The sequence below is a fragment of the Sander vitreus genome, chromosome 18 (genome assembly GCF_031162955.1).
Source record: "Sander vitreus isolate 19-12246 chromosome 18, sanVit1, whole genome shotgun sequence".
Taxonomy (NCBI): Eukaryota; Metazoa; Chordata; class Actinopteri; order Perciformes; family Percidae; genus Sander; species Sander vitreus.
The window spans coordinates 15,959,340-15,983,640 of NC_135872.1; the positions used below are offsets into that span (position 1 = coordinate 15,959,340).

At 41.3% G+C, this 24,301-nt stretch overlaps 1 protein-coding gene across 6 annotated transcripts in view; it reads right to left on the bottom strand.

Annotated features, from left to right (window-relative positions):
• map7b (microtubule-associated protein 7b) overlaps positions 1 to 23,517 on the bottom strand; it is a 28,928-nt gene extending 5,411 nt beyond the window's left edge. Inside the window, exons 1-10 of one of the 6 annotated variants that reach the window (XR_013503474.1) lie at positions 23,240 to 23,514; positions 13,111 to 13,239; positions 7,705 to 7,869; positions 7,487 to 7,564; positions 6,784 to 6,947; positions 5,732 to 5,849; positions 4,757 to 4,867; positions 3,872 to 3,967; positions 2,433 to 2,552; positions 907 to 1,055 (exon numbers count right to left, since the gene is read on the bottom strand). Coding sequence is in view for 5 of the 6 variants with exons in the window: in XM_078275438.1 (XP_078131564.1) it covers positions 907 to 1,055; positions 2,433 to 2,552; positions 3,872 to 3,967; positions 4,757 to 4,867; positions 5,732 to 5,849; positions 6,784 to 6,947; positions 7,487 to 7,564; positions 7,705 to 7,869; positions 13,111 to 13,239; positions 23,240 to 23,285 (1,176 nt within the window). In the remaining variant the exon portion in view is untranslated. Of the gene's footprint in view, positions 1 to 906; positions 1,056 to 2,432; positions 2,553 to 3,871; positions 3,968 to 4,756; positions 4,868 to 5,731; positions 5,850 to 6,783; positions 6,948 to 7,486; positions 7,565 to 7,704; positions 7,870 to 13,110; positions 13,240 to 23,239 lie in introns of all 6 variants that reach the window. The other 5 variants (XM_078275438.1, XM_078275437.1, XM_078275442.1 and 2 more) reach the window with 5 other exon arrangements.
• Positions 23,518 to 24,301: the final 784 nt, after the last annotated feature.

Genomic DNA, 24,301 nt, shown 5'->3' on the forward strand with positions numbered 1-24,301 from the left:
TCTTACCTGATAAGCTCTTCATAAAAATGTCCTTAGCAACACACAAAGTAATCAGGTGGTACAGATGGGTGTACCGACCCAGGTTGTCCTAATGACAGCAGCAGATGATGATCAGTAACAGGATTAGACTCAGACAGCCTTCCTTTGACCGTGCATAACCTCTGGCACCAAGCCATAGCACCAACCTAAAAACAGAACCCTAACTGTTGTCAACATTAAAAATTAACCTTCTCTCACTCAGACCAACTCACAAGGCATTTATCATCTCCTGTTTGTAGAGGAGGCACCAAACCCTCACTCGCATTAACACTGACCTACAGTATACAGGATCCAGACATTATAGCACATTAGTGGTATCACCGGTGTGGCGGATTGGGTCTGGATTATGAATGTGTTTGTGTACATTTATAGTTTATGCCGGTGTCTCCGGGTCCCTGTGTGGAATATAAAGTGCAAAAGATGTCCTCCTTCTAAGACCTTAATGGTATAAGCTGTGATACAGCAGCAGACAGATGGACAGTACAGTGTGCAGTGTGTGGAGCAGAGACACACAGATACTCAGATATATTGTGTCCGACTGATCTGGGGCATGATCAGAATTAAAAAGATGAACAAGAAGAAGAGAAGCAAAAAGCAGTGAATCACTGTGAGCATAGTAAGGCAGCAAAAAAAATGCACCACCATTGTTCATAAACAGGCTTACAGACAGTAAATCTGTCAATATCAAATAGATTGAAGTAGTTTATTATGTAATAAAGTATGATTTATGATTCCATCACATAAACACAGAAGCACCTCACATTTGCCAGAGGTTCCATTTCTGACAATATTGCAACTGTCTTATATATTGAGAACCCATATCCTCTAGCTATTCTGTCAAAGGTTCAGGTTGCTGACATGACCCACCTGCGTGTTGCCAGTGGTCCTCCTGCGAGCAGTCGTGGTGGTAGACGAGACCGCCCCCCTGCTGAGGTTCCTCTCCTGGCTGCGGCAGTGAGGAAGCGGCTGGGCCTGCAGGGCTTTGAAGGACATGGAGCCCATGGGGTGGCAGGACACTGAGCGAGGACAAACAGGCATGGCTACGGTGATGTACGAGGTGGGAATTTGGAGTGTTTCGAGGAAGGTATGGATCAAGGCAGTGTGAGGGTTTGATGAGCAAGGGTTTGATAAACAGGAGCACGGAGCGAGAGATTGGTAAGGAGAGGAAGAAATGAGAAGGATGCAAAGAGAAGCCGTGAGTTTGGGAAGGCCAGCGGAGGATGGAGAGGAATGAAAAGATGTTTGGTAAAAAACAGAGAAGAAGAGAAAAAAGGCATTAGTGCTACTGATTGGAAGCAAAACTGCGAATATACTGCAACCATCACTTGGGAACTGTATGTCAAAGAAATTAATCTTATGCTTTTAGAGAAGGATTTAGTAGGACTGATTGGCCAGGTTAGAGATTAAGAGATTAAAAAAAGAAAAACTGACAACTTTTAAACCCACCACAAAGCAATATGGAAAATGTTCCATTCACTTTGTGCCGTTAAACTATAGGAGTGGTTTGTAAAACCAATCCTTACTCTTAAAAGGTCCCAGTGTTGGAAGAAACTCATTCAGTCAGAATAAACTACTTATTATGGATGCATTACACCCGACACCACATTGAGGAAGTGAGCATGCAGAAAAAACACAAAAACACAAGAAGTGTACCTCAACACACTGCAGACAATGTTGAATGTATAAAAATGTGATGGAGTAGAGGAAAGCAAAAGAAGATACATTGTGTTGCATGCGGGTCAATGTGACTAGATTTATGTGAGCGTAAGATTATTAAAAAAACACAAAGGACAACACAGCAATGCAACACAATAGAAACAGGCAGAAATACACAACAGGATGTTGTAAAATGCCAGGAAAAGTAGTGCACTTCAACAAACAAACGCATTAATTTTGGGCCATCAAAAAATGGCCACTTACAGCCTATATGGGCCTGCACAGTATCTTCTTTCATATTTAATATTTCTAAATCATTTACATTATTGAAGTCATATTTCAGCATAATACACACACACACACACACACACACACACACACACACAATATCTAAAGCCATTGTTGCTGTGGTAACAACAGTGGGAGACAGGGAACGATAATAGGAGAGTACTTTGTGTGTGTGTGTGTGTGTGTGTGTGTGTGTGTGTGTGTGTGTGTGTGTGTGTGTGTGAACTCTGAGTGACTGATACAGGATGGGTAAGGAAGTTTCAGACGGTGTAATGCTTTAAGTCAGGCCAAATCTGATTAACATCCGAAACCGCAATGGTCAAGAGGCTAAAATATACACAGTATACAGCAAATACTTCTCGCACTACAGTATGAGACATTCTCTATTTCACTCACAATTGACCATAAGAGCCAGGAGGGGTCATTCATGTGGGATGTGTGTATATTACCTGTTTGCTCTCCAGACAGACTCATGGCACTGCGGCTACGAGCCAGGTAGGAGTGTGTTGGCTGCTGCAGGCGGTTCACCACGTTGGTCTCCCATGGCGTCAACGGAAGATGGCGCAGGCCTGAGCACACATCCAAACACATGTAACATTTGAGGTTTGATAACAACTTAAACTATTAACCGCCCACTGATTAGCCTAAGCAATCAGTCAAAGACGATTATAAATGATGTGTAATTACTGTATTTGTTATTCATTCCTTCTCTCGCACTGCACAGCAGTGGAGGCCAGAGCTTAAATGAAGTCGTAACCATGCACAGGCGGTTGTTACACCTACACCTGCATGCACCAGTCTGTTTTTTATGAGAGGAAGCAAACAGCCTGGAGTAAAGCGCAAACCAAGAGCAGACACAGGGAGGGGAGCATTCAAATAACAGAAGAACAAAGGACATATTGCATTCTAAGAAAATTATCTTTACTTAAGCTTCAAGAAAAATATGAATTATTCTGGCAAATTGTTCAAAAAATGCTGAAAGCTTAAGTTAAACTATTTGGCTATGCAGTCTTGGTACCTGGGTAGGAATGTTGGAATACTGTACAAAATGTGTAGCTTATTAAGCAGAAGTGGACAATGCAACATGTAAAATCTTCATGATAGGCCGATTTGCCACTTAAAAGAGAGACAAAGGACAATTTCTTAGGCAAAACATGCAGCACTGCTCACTCTAATAATGAAGAAGAGTACAAGGTTGCAGGTTTCAGGATGAGGGGTGAAGATACAACTGGGCTGGGAACTGTGCCAAGGAACCTAAGTCTCTAATCTACACCACCACTTTCAAGCAATGCAGTGGTTTCAGAGTTAGTGTTCCACTCTGTAAATATGTGGCGTTCCTTACACTGTCCGTTTGAGTGTGCAGCGTTTGCATGAAACGTGGCACATGATCACATGCCATGTCTATAATTATGTGCACCTCTAATGGTCGAAATGTGGGTGATTTTCAGCTGGGATAAAAACAGCATCTAGTTCCCACAAAAACAAAAAGATTATCAGAGGATTAGAGAAAGGGGTCACAGTAGAGGGGAAAAAAATCCCTCTGATGAAACACAGAGAAGTGCAAACACATGCACATTTATATCATAATGTAAATATTGCAGATCATATAATTCTGTAAAGTAGGACTTCGTTACTTAAGTTGTCAAATTAATGTCATCCAGGTTCAAAGCTAAAATGATCTATTTACAGATGAAAAACGTATGTACGAAAAGGATTGTGCAGCTAAACATATCGTCATCAATGTTTTCTTAATTTAACTAAGACAGTACACAGGGTAATCACAATTACAATTCCTCAACAGTTTCCAGCCCATGATCTTTTTGCTTTGCAACATAGTGTGTAACATATAATATGTGGGACCAAGCTGCAAAAAGTTCCCAGAAAACACCTGTGTTTTTGTGCTGGGTGGTCTTTCCCTGGTGTAGGCGGGGTTTTGACTGAGCTTTGCTAATGACAGGGGAGGAGGATGTTCTCATCTGTAAGCCTGTCAGCAACATATGAACATCAAAAAATACATAAAGTAAATTAGCACTTCAAAAATGTATACTTAAAGAATAGTTTGACATTCTGAGACAGTTAGATGAAGAGATCACTACCACTCCCATATCTGCCCATTGAATATGGAGATACAGCCAGCGTGTTAGTTTAGCCTAGCCTAGCATAAAGACTTCCAAAAATGGAAAATAGCTAGCCCAGGTCTGTCCACACATAACAAAATAAACCTACTAGCACCTCTAAAACGTACCTTATATCTTGTTTGTTTGAGCCGTACAAAAGCTTAAGAGTAAAAAACAACAGGTAGTGGTTTTAGGGGGGTCATGTGCTATTTCTTGTCTGGACGCAGTGACTTCCTGAAGTCTCTGCTGACTGCCAACCTCAAGACAAAACTCTCATAAGGCCACATCGTCACTGATATATGTTTTTGTAGGGAATGAACAAACAAGATATAACATTTTAATTAGTGGCTGCTTTTTTTCCCCGATCTTACAGAGCCAGGCTAGCTCTTTCCCCCTATTTCCAGTCTATGCTAAGCTATCTGTCTGCTGGCTCTAGCCTCATATTAACCGTACAGATATGGCAGTGGTACCAGTCTTTTCATCTAAACCAAAATGTATTTTAATGTATCATTTTGTTTTTTTTTACATATCAATGTCACCGTATCCCCAAATCTTATGAGTCACAACAAACACAAATGACATGAGAAACAGCCAAAAGGCGGTGGATATTGTAATGAAAAGTATTGTTTTTTTGTGTTCAAATTAATTTTCATTACCTCGGTCTGGTGAGTGTAGGAGTGTGGCAGAGGAGTAGGAGAGGCGCTTGGTAAAAACAGGGTCTGTGTGTTTGGATAAATTCATTGTGGACACTGACCGCCTGTCAGCATCTAGAAACAAAGAAGAAACATAAAATAAAATGAATGATGTATTGAACAGGTGGACTTAAAGGAAGAAAGAGAGCTGGAGCCAACAATCTATTTTTGAAGGGTTATTCTAATCTATTCTGATTAAGGGGTTAGATTTGAAAAAACTACCAACATGTTGCTAAAGGGGAAAATATAATAGTAAATGAATTAGTGCTTAATGGGTCTTATGTAGTCTAAAAATGGAGCTAAAGTGGTTTGAATGAATGACCCTGTGTCTTGGGATATAAGTTCAAGTTAAACTGGTTTGCTACATGCAAATAAAACAACCAACACTAATCATGCCATTCACATTGGCCTACATTTACACTAATGCCAGCGCTATAACGGTGCTGTACAGTTACAGTGCTAGAGCCAGCGGTCTAACACTGGCACACTAACTGACACACTGCTATCATATTCACATTGGGAGGTCACTCCGTATCTGCGGTAGAGACTGAAAGCACTCTGCATGTGCTCCAGTCCAGCAAGGTCGAGTGGATAGAGGAAAGCTGACTCAACAAAACCTGGACCAGAAGGTGAGAGGACAATGGCAAAGAAACAAAGAGCAGAGAGGAGATGGAGAGAGAGAAGTTGCGTTTGAGAATAAGGGAGAAAGAGAGGGAGGGGCAGAGCAGGGTGTGAGTCAGCAGTGACAACAGAGGGCAGCGGATCTGCAAAGTTAACATATAAACATGGCAGAACAATACTGGCACGCAGACATATTTACACAAGACACACACTGTCGTACATCAGGGAGATGAGAAATCAAAAGTATTCAATAATGATACTTTCAATGTTGTGAGTTTCTGCAGTTAATGTGTGTAGGTGTGTGACGTCTGAAAGTACCGGCTGTCGTGCTGGGAGTGTTTGTGTGCAGTACCCCTCCCCAAGACCACCGGTTGGGTTTCTGTCTGGTTTTCTGGCTCCTCTCCAACGTCCGACGGATCACCGCCTCATGACGAACCTTCAGTCACGAAAACAATAACACATAATGAGCATTAAAAACAACAATGCCCCAACATGCAAATTCTGCTGCAAGACTGGAACAATTTTTGCTTTGAAAGGACACTTGCGGTGTGTTATGTTTGGTCTACAGCCATGAAGTGTGTTTTGTGCACACCAGTTGTAAAAGTACCTAGCAGATAAAATCTAAATTGTGATTATACAACAGGCTTAAAATGAAAGCAAAAGAGAATGTCTAGGCTGTCCATTGGATTACGTTTCTAAAATATCTCCAGAATGCACAGTGAAAACTATTTGGGTGGGGATGTCTGCATTCCCGGTCTGTATCTCTACTGTCTCTACTGAATAAAGGCAAAATGCAAATATAAATCTATAACCTCAGACTAAACAAAACTCCACAACAACTCATCAGTTACAGCAGTAGTGCTACAGTATTGTACGTTTTGGGGCTTGACTGACTGAGGGTCTCAGCTTATCAAATTTAGCCATGGTGGTTTCCATGTTCTCCGCTTACCTCATCTCCAGCCACGACTTTTAGCCTTTGACAATATTTGTATTATATAGCTTCAATAACTTTTGAAATCAAACCCAAATCAAAACATCCTGTCCGAAACCTATGAGTGATATTGCAACACACTGCGTCCATGTTTCCCTACTACAGTCTATGATATTGTGTGCGACTAAAAACGAGAAATAAGTTTGGTAGTTTGGAGATAGCAGATGGCAGTAAAGTTCAAACTCCACATCACTAAAGAGGTAAGGGGCATAGAGCGTGTAAATGGTTTACTGAAAACAGATATTTATTAGCCTGTTCATGAGGATGAGAATCATGTTGCACTCAGATCTTGTAGTAAAGGTGTGTATGCATGTGTGTTTACGTTAAGAGTGAAAACATCCCAATGTGAAAGTGTGTACAGAGCCATGTGTGTCAGAACCTGGTCTTCCTCAAGTTTCTGCCGCCGTTTCTCCTCCACGGCAGCCCGTCTCTTGTCCTCCTTTATCCTCTGCTCCTCCATCTTTTTCCTCCTCTCTTCCAGCTGCTTCTCATAGTGCTGCTTGGCTCGCTCCTCACGTGCCTGCCACTGGGCCTCCTTGACAGCTGTGGCATGGTGCACACACACATACACACAGTTAATAGTGAATTGACGCACATACACACCTTAAAAAAAATGTGTACAAACACACATGCACACACAGGCTTATAGCAGCAGTGTGATGGGTCAGCTGTAGATCATGTGACTGAGCTTTAGCTCTCAACACAAAGCAAATCCCTCTGCCCCTCAGCTGGGGCCAGAAGCATGACCACTGTACAATATTACACAAACACACTTCAGTCATATAGACGCAGGTACAGACTTCCTAAAACACACCTGTTTTAGCGGTCACTCACACACCCATACAAAAAACACACATTCAAAACACAAGCCTCTCTAAACCCTGTCCCACTGCCTGACCCATTATGTAACATTGGTGCCATGGCAACGGTGGGTGCCTGGCTTCAGCCTAGACTTTATGTAACAACCAGAGAAACGGGCCACAGCTACCAACCAAGTTTAGTCATGATATGTTGCGGGAAAAGACAAAAAAGAAAGTGAGGGTTGCATTTAAAGCTACACACACACACAAAGAAAAACACACCATTCTGTTTCTCACGCTCCACCCGGCGCTCACGGGCTAACCTCTGTCTCTCATCGATCTTGTTGAAGAGCAACGAGTCTGCAACACAAACAAGTGTTAAAGAGCACAGTAAACTACTGTACAACTGGGTTGAAAGACAGAACCAATCCTGTGTTATGTCTCAATATAGTTGTTTTTAACATGAGAGAAACATTTCCCTGTATGCCCATGTGCCTTACCTGTTTTGGTGGCAACATTGTTACCAGGGCTGTTGCTGGTGGTGGTGTGAGTCAGGGTGGGGGTTGGGGTCAAGGTGGGAGTGCAGGTCTGTCCGGAGCCCGAGGAGCTGGGACGGGTGGCTGAAGACGCTCTGCCATCCTCCGATTTATACCGGGAGTAAGATGCTGAAAAGAAAGACAATGCAATAACAATTGACTTCTCATGCAAGAAAATATGCATAACCATCCACAGCTGTAATAAAAGTTTTACAACTGAGTAAGCATCTATTCAGCAGCATCAACACAGTCTCTATCCTCCATGGGGGAAATCAAGGACGAGTACTGCAGTGTGTTCATAACACGCCTCTTTTTAACACACAAACATGTCATACACCTAAGTCTTGAATGCTTCATAAACTTAAAACTACCTTACTTACCTCAAGTTAATGTTAATGCATCATTTATAATATGAAGTATAGTATTTCTCCAATACCATTGCATACTCAGATATGTCTTTCTTGCTAGCAACTGATTTGTTATTTAATGAGCATTGTTGGAGGGGCCTGAGGCCTAAGATTTTCATTGCCAATGACTACTTCTGTTATTGTTGTGCACATGACTAATAAAGAGCCTTGACTACAGTGTGCTAACTAGAGGTGTGAATCTTCACTGATCTGCTGATTCGATTATGATTATGTCAGCGATTCGATATATCGATGCATAACGATGCGTCAAATACATTTTTACTATTAAAGCCATATAGGATATTTAATTCATAGCTTTTCAAGCTTCAAAAACAAAACATTCTGCAGTGCTCTAATACTAAATAAATTGGATACATAAAACTACAGCACCGAGCACATGGCACTTCCTGAAGGTGCAAAACATAACATGTAAACAGAAAGGTTATTAGGCATACATTAAATTGTAAACAGAAATAATCGATTATGGCCCGGCCGATTATCGATGCAGCATCGTCCATGTCCACGATTCGATGCATCGATTATTTGATTAATTTCAACACCTCTAGTGCTAACTAGCTAAAGTAAATCAGGCCTTGTTGCAACAGTGTTACTGGTGTCCCCTCACCTCAGCTGCTAAAATTATATTTGTATTGGAAGAATACAGAAAGTTTGATCATTTACACTGTAGCAACCTCTTGTTGTGGCTGTTACCTATTTTACTTTTAATATGAATATACATAAAAATACCCAAAAATGTGTTGCCATAGGTCATAAGAGTTTATGATACTAGTTTTTGTCAATTAGACCTTTGAGGTGCCAGGAGTATGGTGCCGCTGCAAAATAGCCTCAGGAACATGTGTACGTTCAAAGGTTGTTTTAATCGTGCAACAGAAAACTCAGACTGGACAGATAGTCTAGCTAGCTGTCTGGATTTACCCTGCAGAGATCTGAGGAGCAGTTAACCATAGTCCTCATGAATTGTCCAGAGTTTAAAATGCCAACACAAAGATAGCAGAAGGTAACGGACATCTGGCCGAAAAGAGTGACATCCGGCAGAATTGGAGCAATCCTTGAAGTGGAACGTCGTGGATACAGACTAGGTGTGACACATAGTGATGTAAGGTCTAAACATGAAATAGCTGTGTGTGTGATTTATGTATGAAAACAAGCAAGAGTAAGAAAAACAGTGCAAAGATTAAGAAGGGGATGGTCACCTACACATAAATTAAACCGCAATTCTGACAGTCTGCACGTGCTGCCTCTGATGCACTCTAAAGCTCTAGTTTTGGCAACATTACAGACGGGCTGCTGCATTGTAGCCTGACAACAAACTAAATGGGGTGAAACAATATATACCGTGCTCTCTGTGTTCTTAAATGTTCCCAGTGTGTCATAGCGTTTCCTCTCAGCTCAGAGCAAGGTTATTGATTAATGGCACTATCAGGCTCAGGGTGACTCAGCACTTTCAGGTCAGCCTCCTGGACACAGAGCTTAACATCGGGCCTTATGCAATAACAGATGAGCCTGCCCCAAATGTTTCAAAATGACAACAAAGCACACACCTTTGTGATTCAGGGTTAAAAGCTGGCTTTATCAGTCAAGCATAAAAAAGACAAACATTGTTTAACTGAAAGAAGTGTGTACTATATGAAGAGGTACAGTGGGTGTGCACAATAACTGTTCCAACACCTCCTTTGGGTTTGAGTGTGGTGAAGAGTGAGAGAGTCAAGTCTCCACGGAAACCAATCTGTGCCAGAAAGTTGGAGACTGAATTAAATCAGTCGGCCTGACCCAGACTAAACTGACAAGCTCCAACACACGGACTCTACCTGAAATAACACAAGCTAAACAATCTATTCTACATTTCCCTCTCTTCTCCACATGGTTTCTTTATCTCTTTACTTCAGTGACATGTTAGCTCAATGTGGTAATTAATGATGCCGGTGGAAGAGAGGAGCAAAGTACAAGTTTCATATCCATTGCAAATACAAGTGGACTTGCATGCCTTGATGTTACGTTTAGATGCAAAGTGCACTTTATCTTGTTCAAGTTAAACTTCAACTGCATCCGCCTTTATGCAATTAAGATAATGTGGCAACCATGACACTAAAGTGTAATAAGGAACAAAGAACTGAGAACCACTGCACTGAGCCACATGTGTCATACATTATGCTATATCTATTACAACTGTATGCTATATGTACCATACACATAATATCTAAACCAATACCAGCTTATGAATAAAAATTCAATTTTAGGAACAGATAAAGGCCTTGGATGGACCAAACATTTGTGTTCCGCTTCCAAAAAATAAACAGTATGTTTGATGAAATGGTCTTAACTCAAGATACATTTATTAACTTCGTCCTGGCTTTAAAATGCTTGCATGGTCTACATAACAGCGGATGGCAAAAAGGCAAAAAAAAACTCCGAAAAAAACAAAACAATTCTACACTTTATGACTTGTGATGTGGAATGTTGCAGATCATGTTATGAATCTAAACTGCCAATGCCGTCTCCACCCTAACTTATTGAGATATTTCTTGCGGAAATTCACAAAAGACATGCTGGACAAAGAGGTGAGGTCATAGCTGCAGGGTATTTCAATTCACAGTCATCCACAGAGGTGTATTGTGTACACAATTACACCTCTGTCTGCCCTTTCATTGGTGCACCTGCCTTGAACTGGTTTCATAATGACTATTGTAATGACAGGAAAAGCTGGGCCAGGTTACAATAATGTCTAGTCAATGTATTCCTTCCCCTAAAGTAATTTGACTTAAGCAAAAGATTAGCTCATTGAGAGAGGTATGTGCTGCAGTCAAATACTACACTGGAAAACTACGAATGGCTTTTAAGTATGCATTATACGCTACTTCCACCAAGAGGTCATATGACTATAAATTTGCATCAAAAAGACACTTTGGTATAAAATAAGAGCCCTTTCCATTTGTGGAAGGTAATGTCTAGTGACTGATGAAGTTGACCTTCTGACAACCCAAAAACATGTGTGCAGTAAACCTAAAATTCAGTTGCGTACATCTGTCCGCCTATAACTAAAAGTCAACATCCATATTCAATGTTTGCAATCTGACATCTAACTAAGGCTCCGCGAGTCTTAATGCCTAATTCAGATTTTTTTGCTCAGATCCGATTTTTTGTTTGGCTGTTCACATTACCTTTTAAAATGTGGCCTATATCAGATTCCAGTGTGAACTGTTTGCGGTTTTGATATGAAATGACCCGCATGTGCAAAAGAACAATAACAATGACATCAGACGCAGCACGCTGTTGCACTAAAGTTAGGGAGGTTATGGAGGAAGTAAGCATTTTCGCTTTTATTTCAAAATGTTTGTGTAATGGCAGCCATAACATTAATGAGCAGGTGCTGAGGAGAAGAATGAAGAGAAAGAGAGCCAAATTGGCCATTTTGGTCTTTTGCGGGGTTATGGCTGCAAATTCGGGCCTCCACCAGAGTTTCCTCTGGCTTCGCCCTCGCTCACGCTCCACCTCCCCGACCCCGACGGACCGGGATCCCACCTCAGCCGGCCCTCACTTTCATTGCGCCACGGGGCGACCCTCTGACTCGCGCGCGCGTTAAACTCCTTGGTCCGTGTTTCAAGACGGCTCGGGTGGGTTGCCGACATCGCCTTTTTTACGTGAGCCGATCCCCGCCCTGGCGACGCGACGCGGTTGGGGCACACTGAGGACAGTCCGCCCAGGTTGACAGCTGCACCGGGAGCAGGGGGCCCCGCCCCGCCCCGCGGGGAGAGAGGGCGCAGCGAGGGTTATTGAGGTAAAAGTTGCATCAAATCCCCCTTGGTTGTTCACACTGCGGCCGCATTGAAAAAAAAATCAGATCTGGATTTGGGCCACTTTTGCCTGCAGTCTGAACGTAGCCTAATAATAACCCTACAGCCAGTCCAGTTGAGTAAGGCACACAGACACAACAAACAAGAAGAAGAAGAAAACAAGGTCTCACTCAGCAGCAGTCTTACTTTGACATAACTTACAAACGCATGTCTATGGATGTGGCCTTGCATAGCCCAGTTTCCCAGACAGAGCCCACCAAATAAATAAAAAGCCACAAAACTGGGTTCATCCTGCATATAAGAAGAGGTTAGCTGAGGTCAAAGGACATCCTGTGGCTCAGAGTTGCAGATGAGGCTGTGTGCAGATCAGGACAGTCAAAGGCTGTCAAACTGAACTTATCAAAAACTTTCACACAATAGTTCATTGTCTCCCAATACACAATCACATGTAATGCTTTAACAGTATAATGTGGTGGACTTATTTATGGTGCAGTTGTTTCCTTCTGCTGCATCTCACAGCCTCCGTCCATCTGCTGTTGAGGTCATTAAACAAACAAATCTCAAATAGCAGAAAGTATATTTGCTTGTCTGCACCAGACAGCCATTTAGCATCATTTATAAACCAGACATTTTTATTTGGAGCATAGTGCTAGCTTCCAGTTAACCTACAAAGACCACGACCACCTTTTGCTTCCTTCATACTTTATCAACCAGGAGGAAGAGAAGGCTTCACGAAACACAAGGTGCAACAGTATTGAGGCACTGCAAATTATTCTGAAAGAAACCAGTCAAACTCCTCAGCCATAGGCAGATTTTACAGTATAGTACTATATGTTTTAAATATTTTACAGTATAGTACTATATGTTTTAAATATTTTAGATTTATTTCAACACACTGGATTTAAAACAAAAAACAATAGCCCTTTGGTGAAAACGCTAACACGTTTGGGGTATAACTTAAAGCTAAATGTCTGACGTCAGTCATGTTTCGTTTTAAATCCAATGAGCTGGAGTTCAGAGACAAAACAAAAAACTGTCCTGTTACTGACAGACTGCACCGGTGTTCATTCCCTGCCCCGCACCTTGTTAAACCACTGCCCACTTATCAGCGAAATATGCAGGTGTTCTGGGATCAAATCACAAGTCGTTACCTGGAGTTTGGTGCATGATTCCAGGGGTGTCAATGCCAGGAGAGGACCTGTTGAACCCCAGGCTTGCGTCCCAATCCGAATAGTCAGATCGGAGGGCCAGAATCAACGTTTCTGCTTCCTGCAAACATCCTACACAGGATGCATAAGCTTCATTTGCAGTGAGGGCGACAAAGGAAGAAGGAAAAAGCAAAAAGAAGAAATTCCAAACAACCTGATAAAGGGACCACCCAAAATGCTTTTTTCAGAGTAAAGGGGAAAGCATGACGGAAGAAAGAAAGAGAGGTCAGCTTCGGTCGGCATCAATGTTGTTGAGAGCCGACTGACTGTGAGACAGGTTGTGGCGACTCTCCAACACCCATCCTTTTGTCCATGTGTGTGCGTGTTTATGTGTGTGTAAAAGAGACAGAGAGTGAGACATAGGGAAAGAGTGACTGTTTAATCTGCCCCTCCCTCCACTAGTGCTGAGGGTGTGTGTGTGTGTGTGTGTGTGTGTGTGTGTGTGTGTGGATGCTCCCCACCCCCAATCTATCTGCATTCAATGGCAGTCAGATTAAATGGTCAGAGTTGGTGATTAATGCTGTGCTGTCCGGGCTATTGGGTAACAGGCGAGCATGCTGTGTGGCTCCTGCCTCTCCTGCAGCCTGAGAGGATTAGCCCGCTGCTTATGCTAAGCTAAACGCTAAGCTCCAGCCGACAGAGAGGCAAAAGGGGCAGAGGAGCACTCCCTCCTTTATAGCCCCAGGACAGGCAGTCAGGCCTGGATAACAGGTGCATGAGAGGAGGGTGCTACTGCATTTATTGCAGATAGCAGGCACAGGTTTCAGCTCAGATGACAGCAGGTATGTCTAGAGTCATTATGGCTTTTGACAACACGTTTGACAAAAAGGGCCATAGATAATAGAAACAGCTGTTGTCAAATATTGAAATTTTGCCATCTCTTCTACAATTTGTTGGAATGTTATTAGAAACTGGTCATTGATGGATTACTTTAGAGTTGAAATACAAATTGATATTATATGTCTATGTCAGAGATTAACAATCACCAAAAAGTAGGGGTGTGCAAAAAAATCGATTTGAATCGAGATTCAAGCTCTACCGATTCAAAATCAATTCATAGAATTACAAAAATCTATTCATATTTTTTTTTTTCTTCGTTTTGACACTATTGTCCTGAAATGACATTACCTCGCCATTCCCTGTGTCAAATTCACATTGACGCCTGGGCACTCTTGTCATAATCAGAAGGAGTGCAGCGGAAGTAGTTTAGTCGACGCAAACAATGGCAAACCTCACAGAAAGAATTATTCAACTTGCTCCATCCCATGGATGTATTAAGAGAACGCTCCATCCTCATTGAAGGCGAGAGTTTGAACATATTTCAGCTTTTATAACCTTGAGGGGAAGACAGAACTTTATAGGAATCATGCTATATGCAGGCTTTGTAAAGCGAAAACACCACAAACTTGAGAACTCACATGGTACGGCATCACCCAGAGATTAACATTAAAGACGTGGACGAACAACAACCTAAAGTACCTCCTCCTAACGTGCCAGTCAACCAAGGTACTCTTTCAATGCTCTAAACTCCCACCGTTGCGTCAGAGAGAGTGTTCTCAACTGCCGGAGACATCGTAACTGCAGAGTGGAGCATGCTCACTCCAAAACACGTAGACCAGCTTCTGTTTCTGCAAAAGAATGTACAGATTCCAGCCAGTGGTGGACTATGAACTGGTCTCACACACACACACACACACAATTTCATTTATTTATCTCGAACAATCAACAATGTTGCAAGACATAAAATAAAACACAAACAATCAGAATCTAACAACAAAAAACAAAATAAAAAATATAAAAAGGGATTAGTTCGAGAAGGAGCAGGCGGAAGCAAATAGCTTATTTGGTCCTGCCCCTTATTTCACAAAATCATATTATACAAAGTAAAATAGATATGCAAATACAATACACACACACACACACACACACACACAAATGTGTATCCATTATGTGATTCTGACACATCACAAAAGTTCTGTTGAATGGACTGTAGTTGCCACAGTTCTAAAAAGAAAGGGCCTAATTTTAGGAAGTTCAATGTGCCCAGTTGACCTGGTAGCTGAAGTTCTCCTTAAACCACATTTAGCAGTATTTTTTGTTTGATCTGAGTACAGCACTTTAAAGCTAAAAGTAAAAGCTATTTTTATTTAACAGTTTTATACTTGAATTAAATGTATTTGAAAGCTGGCCAAAGCTTGGCACTTTTGCAGTTTTTAGTTGCAAAAGTTTTTATTTTTTTATGAAGACATATAAAGTAATATCAAACTACATTTAATTTGTTGTGTTTCTTTTAAATTGTATGTCTACTGCAATCACATGGGAAAGGTAACTACATTTACATACTGTGAATTGTTTTTAATCAATATTTAATTGAATCATGAGTCAAAAAATCGGAATTGAATCGTGACATTTTCTGAATCGTACACCCCTACTAAAAAGTACTAACCAATGTCAAACTAAATTCCACTTCAACTCTAGCTCAGCTCATCCAAACTAATAATATTAAGATAATTAATCAAACACTGAAAACCAAACCCTGCTTTTGCACCCCTTAAAGCACATAAAAGTCCATATTTTTCTTTTTATGTAGACGAATAATTCCTGAAAAATTAAAAGGTTGGCTAAGGTTGAATGGACTATTTAGCCTATTCCATGCATAATACTTACACTTGCCACATTTGAAATAAAGATAGTATCGCAACATGGCTGTCTTTTAAAATAAAAACAAAATAAGTGTCGAACAACTTAATTACCTGATCATTTGAGATCAAGCTCACTGACAGAGCTCAAAATCATCTCATCCCCTCTCCTTTTTCTTTTTCTACCATACAGCTGTTGCATACACAACTACTTTAGTTACATGGAGAGTCAGGTTATCTTAGAGCTGGGTAAGACTGTATGACTGAAGCTTAGTGAATAAGGTAAAAATCATAAAAACGTCATCTTTATGTCACATTAATATTTGATTACCCTCCCGTCTCCGTGGGTCAAAGAACAAACCCTTCCTCAATCAATCTGTTATACAAGTTTACCTTTTCGAAAATAAAAGGTGTGGATGATGGATGGACATAAAATACATAAACAATGGTGCTAACAGTTTCTCCAATGCATCACAACAGTTTCACTGCAAACCTCTCCTCACAGCTGACTTAACATTAATACTTACAGTAGATTACATTCTGTTTTAGGGACTGCAGCATGCTGCAGATTCAGAAGCTGAGAAGCTCAATTTACTGTCTATACTCTTGTTTGTTGACCCATATTTGCCCAAACCACAAATGCAGTGATGCAGAATCAGTCTGTAATACTGCAATAACCATAAAACATTGGCCATTGCTTTTCCACGCTAGTTCACTACTAATTCGTCAGACCATATTTCTAAATCAGACAAATGGGTTACTGAAACCAACTGTCCCTGGAAATACGACGCAACTCACGTCAACACATAATGAAAAAGGAATAAAATGAATGAATAAAGAAATTAATTTGTAAATAAACATTTATACCTGATGTGACTGCAGACACAGCCTGTTGACTGAATGCTCTGCTTACTGATGCTTAACCACATACACGTGTGAAGTGGACTGCACCTTCACTCTCAACTGTTGCCCTTGTGTTGACCCAATCTTGCCTTATCAGCTGGTTTCCACACACCCACACACTGTGCTTTCTCATCAGACCTGTCAGCCACCTGTCTCCAGATGGCTGAGATTGATGGGTTAAGAGGACGTTTCTCTGCAAGACCAAATACACACACACACACGCCAACACACTTAGCACATATATTCATACTTAACCACACACACACGGGGTGGTACGATTCACAAAACCCACGGTTTGGTTGGTATCACAGTTTTAGGGTCACGGTTTTCGGTTCTGTACGGTTCTTGTTATTTTTTTTCTTTTAATCTTTAACACTCCAGAAATATACTTCAGCATATGATATATAGCTTAATTATCCACAATGTAGGATACAGTATTAAATAATTATATAGTTATATCATGTAATCATGCACAAACTGAATTTGACTTGACTTTAAGCACATTATTGGGACCATCTCTGAGGAAAGCTAGGTGAGATTTTGATACAGCAAGAGGGAAGACACTGATGATTTCAACATGTTTAAAACAGTTTACATTGTTAGTTAATTTCCTATCCTGGCCTGGGCTGGGACACACAGTCATACGGTTTGATAAAGTACTTATTGGACTTATCATTGCACTTACAATAACGAGCGTAGCTGTCAGGTCCTCCTGTATATGTCTCATCTCCGTTTTTTCCTGCATCCACTGTGTGTGTGTGTGTGTGTGTGTGTGTGTGTGTGTGTGTTTGTGTGTTTGTGCGTCAGTCGCGGGGAGAACTGAGCAGCCCCGCCCACTGCAGAGACCCGACAGGATCTAAACTGCAGCCGCTTCAGCGACTTTAGAGTGAAAAAACATTACAGTACATTGATGTTAAAATGTATACAGGTTGGTAGGATGGTCTGAAATGTTTTGCAGTCTTTAGCTGTACGTTTTGTTGGTAAGTTGTCCACACCTCTTCTTTCGCGCGAAAGGTAAACACACTGTCTGAGGTCACATACAGGCACCTGACGGGCACGAGGCTACATTGCGCATGCGTCGAACCGTGCAACACACACACACACTTTAAAAAGGAAACTCAAACAGCACAAAGTACCAGATCACAATTCATCGTGCTCTCCAGTTAACACCCCTGTCAATTTCCCTCTGTCCTTTCCCTCCATACCTCTTTTCTTCCTCCTGCGAGCATCTCTGCGTTCTTCCTCTTCCTCAGTGATGGTGAAGAGTGCTGGGATGGCTGAACGGCTGCCTCCCTTCCTCAGCTTCCACTTGCCCCGCGAGCACCCACCTCCACCTCCTTGTACTTTACTATCTGGCATTGCCTGCCCTGTTGCTAACCCTCGAGCCCCAGGCTAACTTCCCCAGACCATGCCCATCCCACCCTGCAGTGGCAGGTGGGGGGCAGGTCAGTGTCGGACGCCAGAGGATGATGGTGGAAGGGGTCACCCCTAAAAGCCTTATTCTCAGTGAAGACGTAGATAGCTAAAAGCTAAGGCTAACAGCTAATTCCTCTGGCTGCACATTGGTGCGTTTGTCGGAGACAGCAGAAAGAAGAGAGAGAGGAAGAGAGAAGGAGGACACAACAGGAAGAGCAGGAGAGATGGAAGAAATTAAATTATGAAATGTGATAGATGAGAGTAAAATGAGACGGTTAAAGAAGGTTAAAGAATAAAGTTCAGAGAGATGAGGGAAAGCGTGAAAGAGAGGCAAACAGAGCTGCCCACTGTGCCATGTACAGTAAATACTGCCTACGATGGCAGTGCCAGGCAGGCAGAGAGACAGAGTGAAAGAGACGGAGAGTGCGACAGAGTCTGAGGATGAGCTCTTGTATTTGGGCTTAGAAAAGAAGACTTAATCCACAAGACTGGCTCGGTCGAAAGATGAAAAGATTGCACTTCTCTTGACTCCCTCACTCCTCAAGAGATGCTGCTGCTGCTGCTGCTGTCACTACTGTTACTGCAGCCCCCCTTTTCCCTCCTCGCCTCTCTCTTGCTGGGCCTAAACGCAAACTTGTCAGAAGAATCACATCACACACGCACTGGCTGTACAGTAGACGCACACACACACACTTTGGCCCACAGATACACGGGTAACAGAGGGCAACATGGCTGTTAAAATATTCAGTGCATATCCAGCAGTGGAAGGTGAGCCGGTACCGGTAAAGAGTTTCCCTGACAACAGCAGCAGATGGACCTATTGCAGTTGCAGAGCAGAAGCAAGAGAGCAGAAACACTTAAATGTAACACACACACACACACACACACACACACACACACACACACACACACACACACACACACACACACACACACACACACACAAATGCAGTACAGGAGCTGCTCTGGAAGGGGTGTGTTCATAGAGCACATGGTATATGTCCCCGCCCCATTCTCCACTTAAAGAGCCAGCAGCTATTAGCTAGATATACCAAGGTAGTACAGGAAATATGGAAATCTTTCTATTCATGTCCTGCTGGCTCTTTACAGGAACAGAAGGACACAGAAATTACAATATGCAGATCAATAGTTATATCTGAGCAGTAATAACGGATACTAAGTTGTGCTACTCTTTAATTCCCCACACTGACACTGCAAATACACTGGATATGGTAATAACTGGAAATAAAGATGGTAAAGAGAGAGGATGTGCTGATCATTTGAACGTATCAGAGAGACACAGTATGGTAGGTGCCACAGAAGGGAGGGAGAAATGATAGGGCAATAAAGTTATTGCAGGCCACCTTGTTGGAGGCCTGTCAAATAACAGTGCAAACATAAGCCTGAGCAGAATTATAGTGGCATGTGCTTGCATCCGCTTATCTCACATCGACCAAAGCAAATACACACGGAGATTAAACAACCAGCATGACAGCTTGAAATCTTTCTCCAAGATGCTGTGGCTTAAAACAGCAAGGCGACAAAATGATTAAAGACACAACCACCGATAAGCATTTGGGCTGAATTCCCTTTACAGGTGCACTTCATCTTGCAGTTGGCCTCACATATAAGTCAACTTTTGCAAAGTAAATAGCCTAATATATAGCCTACTATTTTAGCACAAAGAGTGCATCCAATTCACAATTCCTTCAAATTCCCATCATATAAAAGGCATTCAGGACAAGACTCGCTGCCTCATTTTCTTAGGGAGCACATGCTGTACAAACACACATTCATGAAAGAGCAATCTGATCTTTGTCCCTGCAGGATAGAGTAATGCTGTAATCCTACCCTCAGACTTAAACCAGAGAGGCTAGGCTACAGCACCTTCTCTTACCTATTGAATATGTGAGAGACAGATCGGGGAACAGATGGAATATTTTGACTATTGTATACAGAAACATTTAGCAATGCAAGTACGCTTTATGTTGCATTTATAAAAAGCAGTTTCAGCTGACATGCTTCCTTCAAGTAAAACAGATGACGATGTTAATGCACATAAAGTGTGAATTTAGTTGTAAATATAGTAGTTTAGTAAATAAAAAATAAAAAATAATACCATAGACTTTCCTTGTTGCTCACTGCACAACATGATTTGTAAGTAGAGCTGGGCAATATATCAATATTATATCGATATCGTGATATGAGACTAGATATCGTCTTAGATTTTGGATATCGTAATATGACATAAGTGTTGTCTTTTCCTGGTTTTAAAGGCTGCATTACAGTAAAGTGATGTCATTTTCTGAACTTACCAGACTGTTCTATGTAACTGTTCTATTATTTACCTTTACCAACTTAGTCATTATATCCACATTACTGATGATTATTTATCAAAAATCTCATTGTGTAAATATTTTGTGAAAGCACCAATAGTCAACACTACAATATCGTTGCGGTATCGATATCGAGGTATTTGGTCAAAAATATCGTGATATTTGATTTTTTCCATATCGCCGAGCCCTATTTGTAAGCAAACATATTAAGGTAAAGCTTTTGTCACAAGCATATTTTCACTAATTGGAAGTGCTAATCAGATTATTTTACAGCAAGATAAAGCTAATTATTATCTGTGTTTACAGTTTACTTTGCTGGGACCCTTACTGAGATGAGGTTTGACACAGTATAATAAGTACGGCTGAAACGATTCCTCCAGTAACTCGAATAATTCGTGATTGCCTCGAAGCTTTGTTTAATTAATCGCTCACGGTGTTTCCGCACGGATGATTATTACTGTCGCACACCGGGCTGACGCTGCTGGCGACACATGCCATGAAGACGGATTACAAAATGAAGAAAGAGCGTAAGGGGCTAAGAGAAGAGACAGGCTGGAGAAAACGACAGAAACTGTCCAAAGTTTGGAATCATTTCAAACGTAATTAAAACGAAAACTCTGCACAGTGGGTCTACTGAAAAACCGAACTAGCTTACCACAATAATAGCACGACATCAGTGCTTCAGCATCTCAACAGAAAACATTGAGTCTAACTTAATCATCCATTCCACGAAGCGGACCCGACAAAAGTAAATCACAGAGTCGTATGGAGGATGAAACTAGACCAAACACAACAACTACCAAAATCAAAGACAAGAAAATACGTAGCGGTGACCACAATTTGATCTAAAGAGCCAGAAAAACAGCTGATTGTTGCGCACCATTTTCTCTCACTCTCTCTCTTCACGGAGAAACAGCTGATCGACGATCTCCCAGCATAAGTGTAACAGAGCTGTGTGACACTGCAATCAAATATGAAAAATGAAAATAGGTTGCGTATAACTAACATTTACATATAGGCCTATAAACAGATCAGTCTCAGGTTGAAACAGGTGGTTCTGAAAGTTAAGTTGCACAACTTAAGGTAATGTTTATGTATGTTGAATGTATGACTTAGTTTGAGGTTGTTATTGCATTTCAGAAAATGTTTTCTTTAAAAACAATGTAATATGGCACTTAAATGCACTTAATGTGTTTAGTTTTTTGAGAGATGATATTGTAAGCAATGTGCCTACCTGCCTGTGTGTGAGGCAAACTTATCCTGATTTGACTAACCAAACACATATTTACAACCAGCACATTTTGTTAGTTAAAACATGTTGTTCATTTATCATTTTAAAGATGAATTCATAAATTCTACTAACTAATGTTCTATCTATCAAATGCCAGATTTCCACTACCACTTCCATAAGAAAAAAATATTTTAAAAAGTGTGATGACAAGTTTACGTGACAAGTTACACTGAAACAAAAAAAAAACATTTCCCAGTCAATGCTGCAATTTGTAAGATTCTGCATGCTCAAACCCCAGGAAGGATTACAGAGCACCTGATGGCGTAGCATGATAGCGTCAGGTTTGTGAGGTTATTTACTAAAGCAATACAAATAGACAGCTTGACATTGTCAACTGGACACCTTCAACACTGAGCAACATTTCAATGTTTTATCAGATGAAAGGAGTTCAGCTTTGAAACGTAATCCAGGAGTGCATTAGGCCGACGTAAACAACATCCCAATCAGTGATGTCACAGCAGGTATTAGGCCATTGACAGCTAATTGACTAATTGAGGTGTGGCCCGAGGTGAAACATGCAAATATAGGCTACTTGTAATTACTGCAGAAGACATTTTCAGTATTTAATTACAAAACAGTAATTAAATAATCTTTTTTCTTTGATTTTGGCGACATCACTGGCGATAAGTGGCCATTGCTTTGATGCTTTGCACTGAACAGCAAATTATTAGACTGACAGCAGCTCAAACACTGCTAAACACACCATTTATGTAACATTTTCACTATGCAATATGCATAGCCTAGGCTATAGGCCTATGTTTACTTTAAAGACAAACTGAGATTCAAATTAGGCCCACAAACTGCCAGACAGAACAGAACAGTAAAACGTAACGTTACTGTAGTGCAGAGTGGTCATTTTCAGTCCTAACGGTAATATAGGCCATAATACGATATAATAAATGACAACACCATAAATTAACAGCTGTTCGGTGTTGTAGAAAGGTTTGAGGTAGCCTACAAGCCAGTCCGAACTGTGGACAGTGTAACAAATCATTTTACAAACCCGTAAAAGCCCGACAACAAAGTTGTAGCCTGAAGACACATTAGCTATAGCTTCTGCCATCCCTAGAACAACCCTCTGCCCATTCCCATGAATTCACCTGTCACGTCAACTAATGAGGCATTTCGACGAGTTGACTAAATGTCAGCAACAGGTGTCTGCCAGCGCGAGAGGAGCTCAAACTGTCTTTCAACAACGACAACAAAGCTAAAACTGAAAACATTTGTGTAGTTTCGAAAACAGGTCGTGTTTAATAAACGTTAAGAAACCGGTTGGGTCAATCGGTTTGATAGCCTAGTTAATCCCACTCCCGTGACCGACCCGGCGGCTCCGAGTGCTTGTCTCTGGAATTCAGCGGCAGCGTTCAAACACCGACACAACCAACTAAAGCCCCTCAGCTGAGCACTACTAAATACTTTAGGTAACATTCGAGCTTTTAAAAAGTTCGTTAAAGTTAACTTCTCTGTCTGTAGGAAATGGAACTCACCTTGGGACTCGGGTGGAGATGCGTCGCTGCCATCCTGGTCCGCCATTTCTCCTGACGTCAGCTGAGAGGGATCAGCGGCAGGAACCCGAGACAGGCCGGGCACCCTCCCACGGACAGGTGGAGGAAGACAGGCAAATAGGCCTACCTAATCTAACCTAGTCTACATATTAGGGGCAGAATAAACTTTCCACACAATATTAGTCTCAACCATTCACACATTTGCTTCATTATGGGCCTTAAATGCACCTAATAGGCTAAGCCTCACCTTGTGGAATTTGTATTCTTACCGAGATCGCAAAGAAATGTATTATTGTATTATTGTAGGCTAGGCCTACTGCTTGAAAAAGGACTGATTGATAAACTTGAGATGGGGCAAGTTGTACAAGTGAAACTATGGTCTCAGGTCTGTCTAAAGTATTGTGCTGACATCTACTGGCAATGTGGGTATATCAGTTGACATATCATTGCTACCATTGGTCTTTTTTTTTTAAAGAATATCATAAGGATGGCTACAAATTACATCTAAAAGAGAAAAATAACACAAGACCAAACACCTAAAAGCTATTTAAGCAGTCGGTCCTATTCTCCTCCCATTTTACTTCATAGAAGCAAAAATATTGAACATTATGCAGTTTAATTTTTTGACTCATAATACACAGTAGCCTACACCTGATGTCAGAAAAGGTACTACGGATTGAAAGGGAACTATTTCAAGATTGCCAGAAATTTAAATGTGAACAAATAGGCCCTGCACAGCACACTCTCACAGGTGTTTTCAATAACTCTGGCTAATTAGACCTCAAGTCAGGTTGAAGTTGGGTGAAGCAAAGCTGTTACAAATAACATTAACAATGGCTGTTAGGCCTACTGTATATTCAAATGGCCCAGTAAGCCATTCAATTCAATTCAATTCAACAAAGTTATTAATCCCACAAGGGGGAACTTGTTAAGAGCAGCTACAGACAACACACACATACATACAGCACACAAGACTACATATAGGCCTACACCCTAGAAAGTAGTTATCCATGACAATGTGACAGTGAGACAGCGTGCACAATA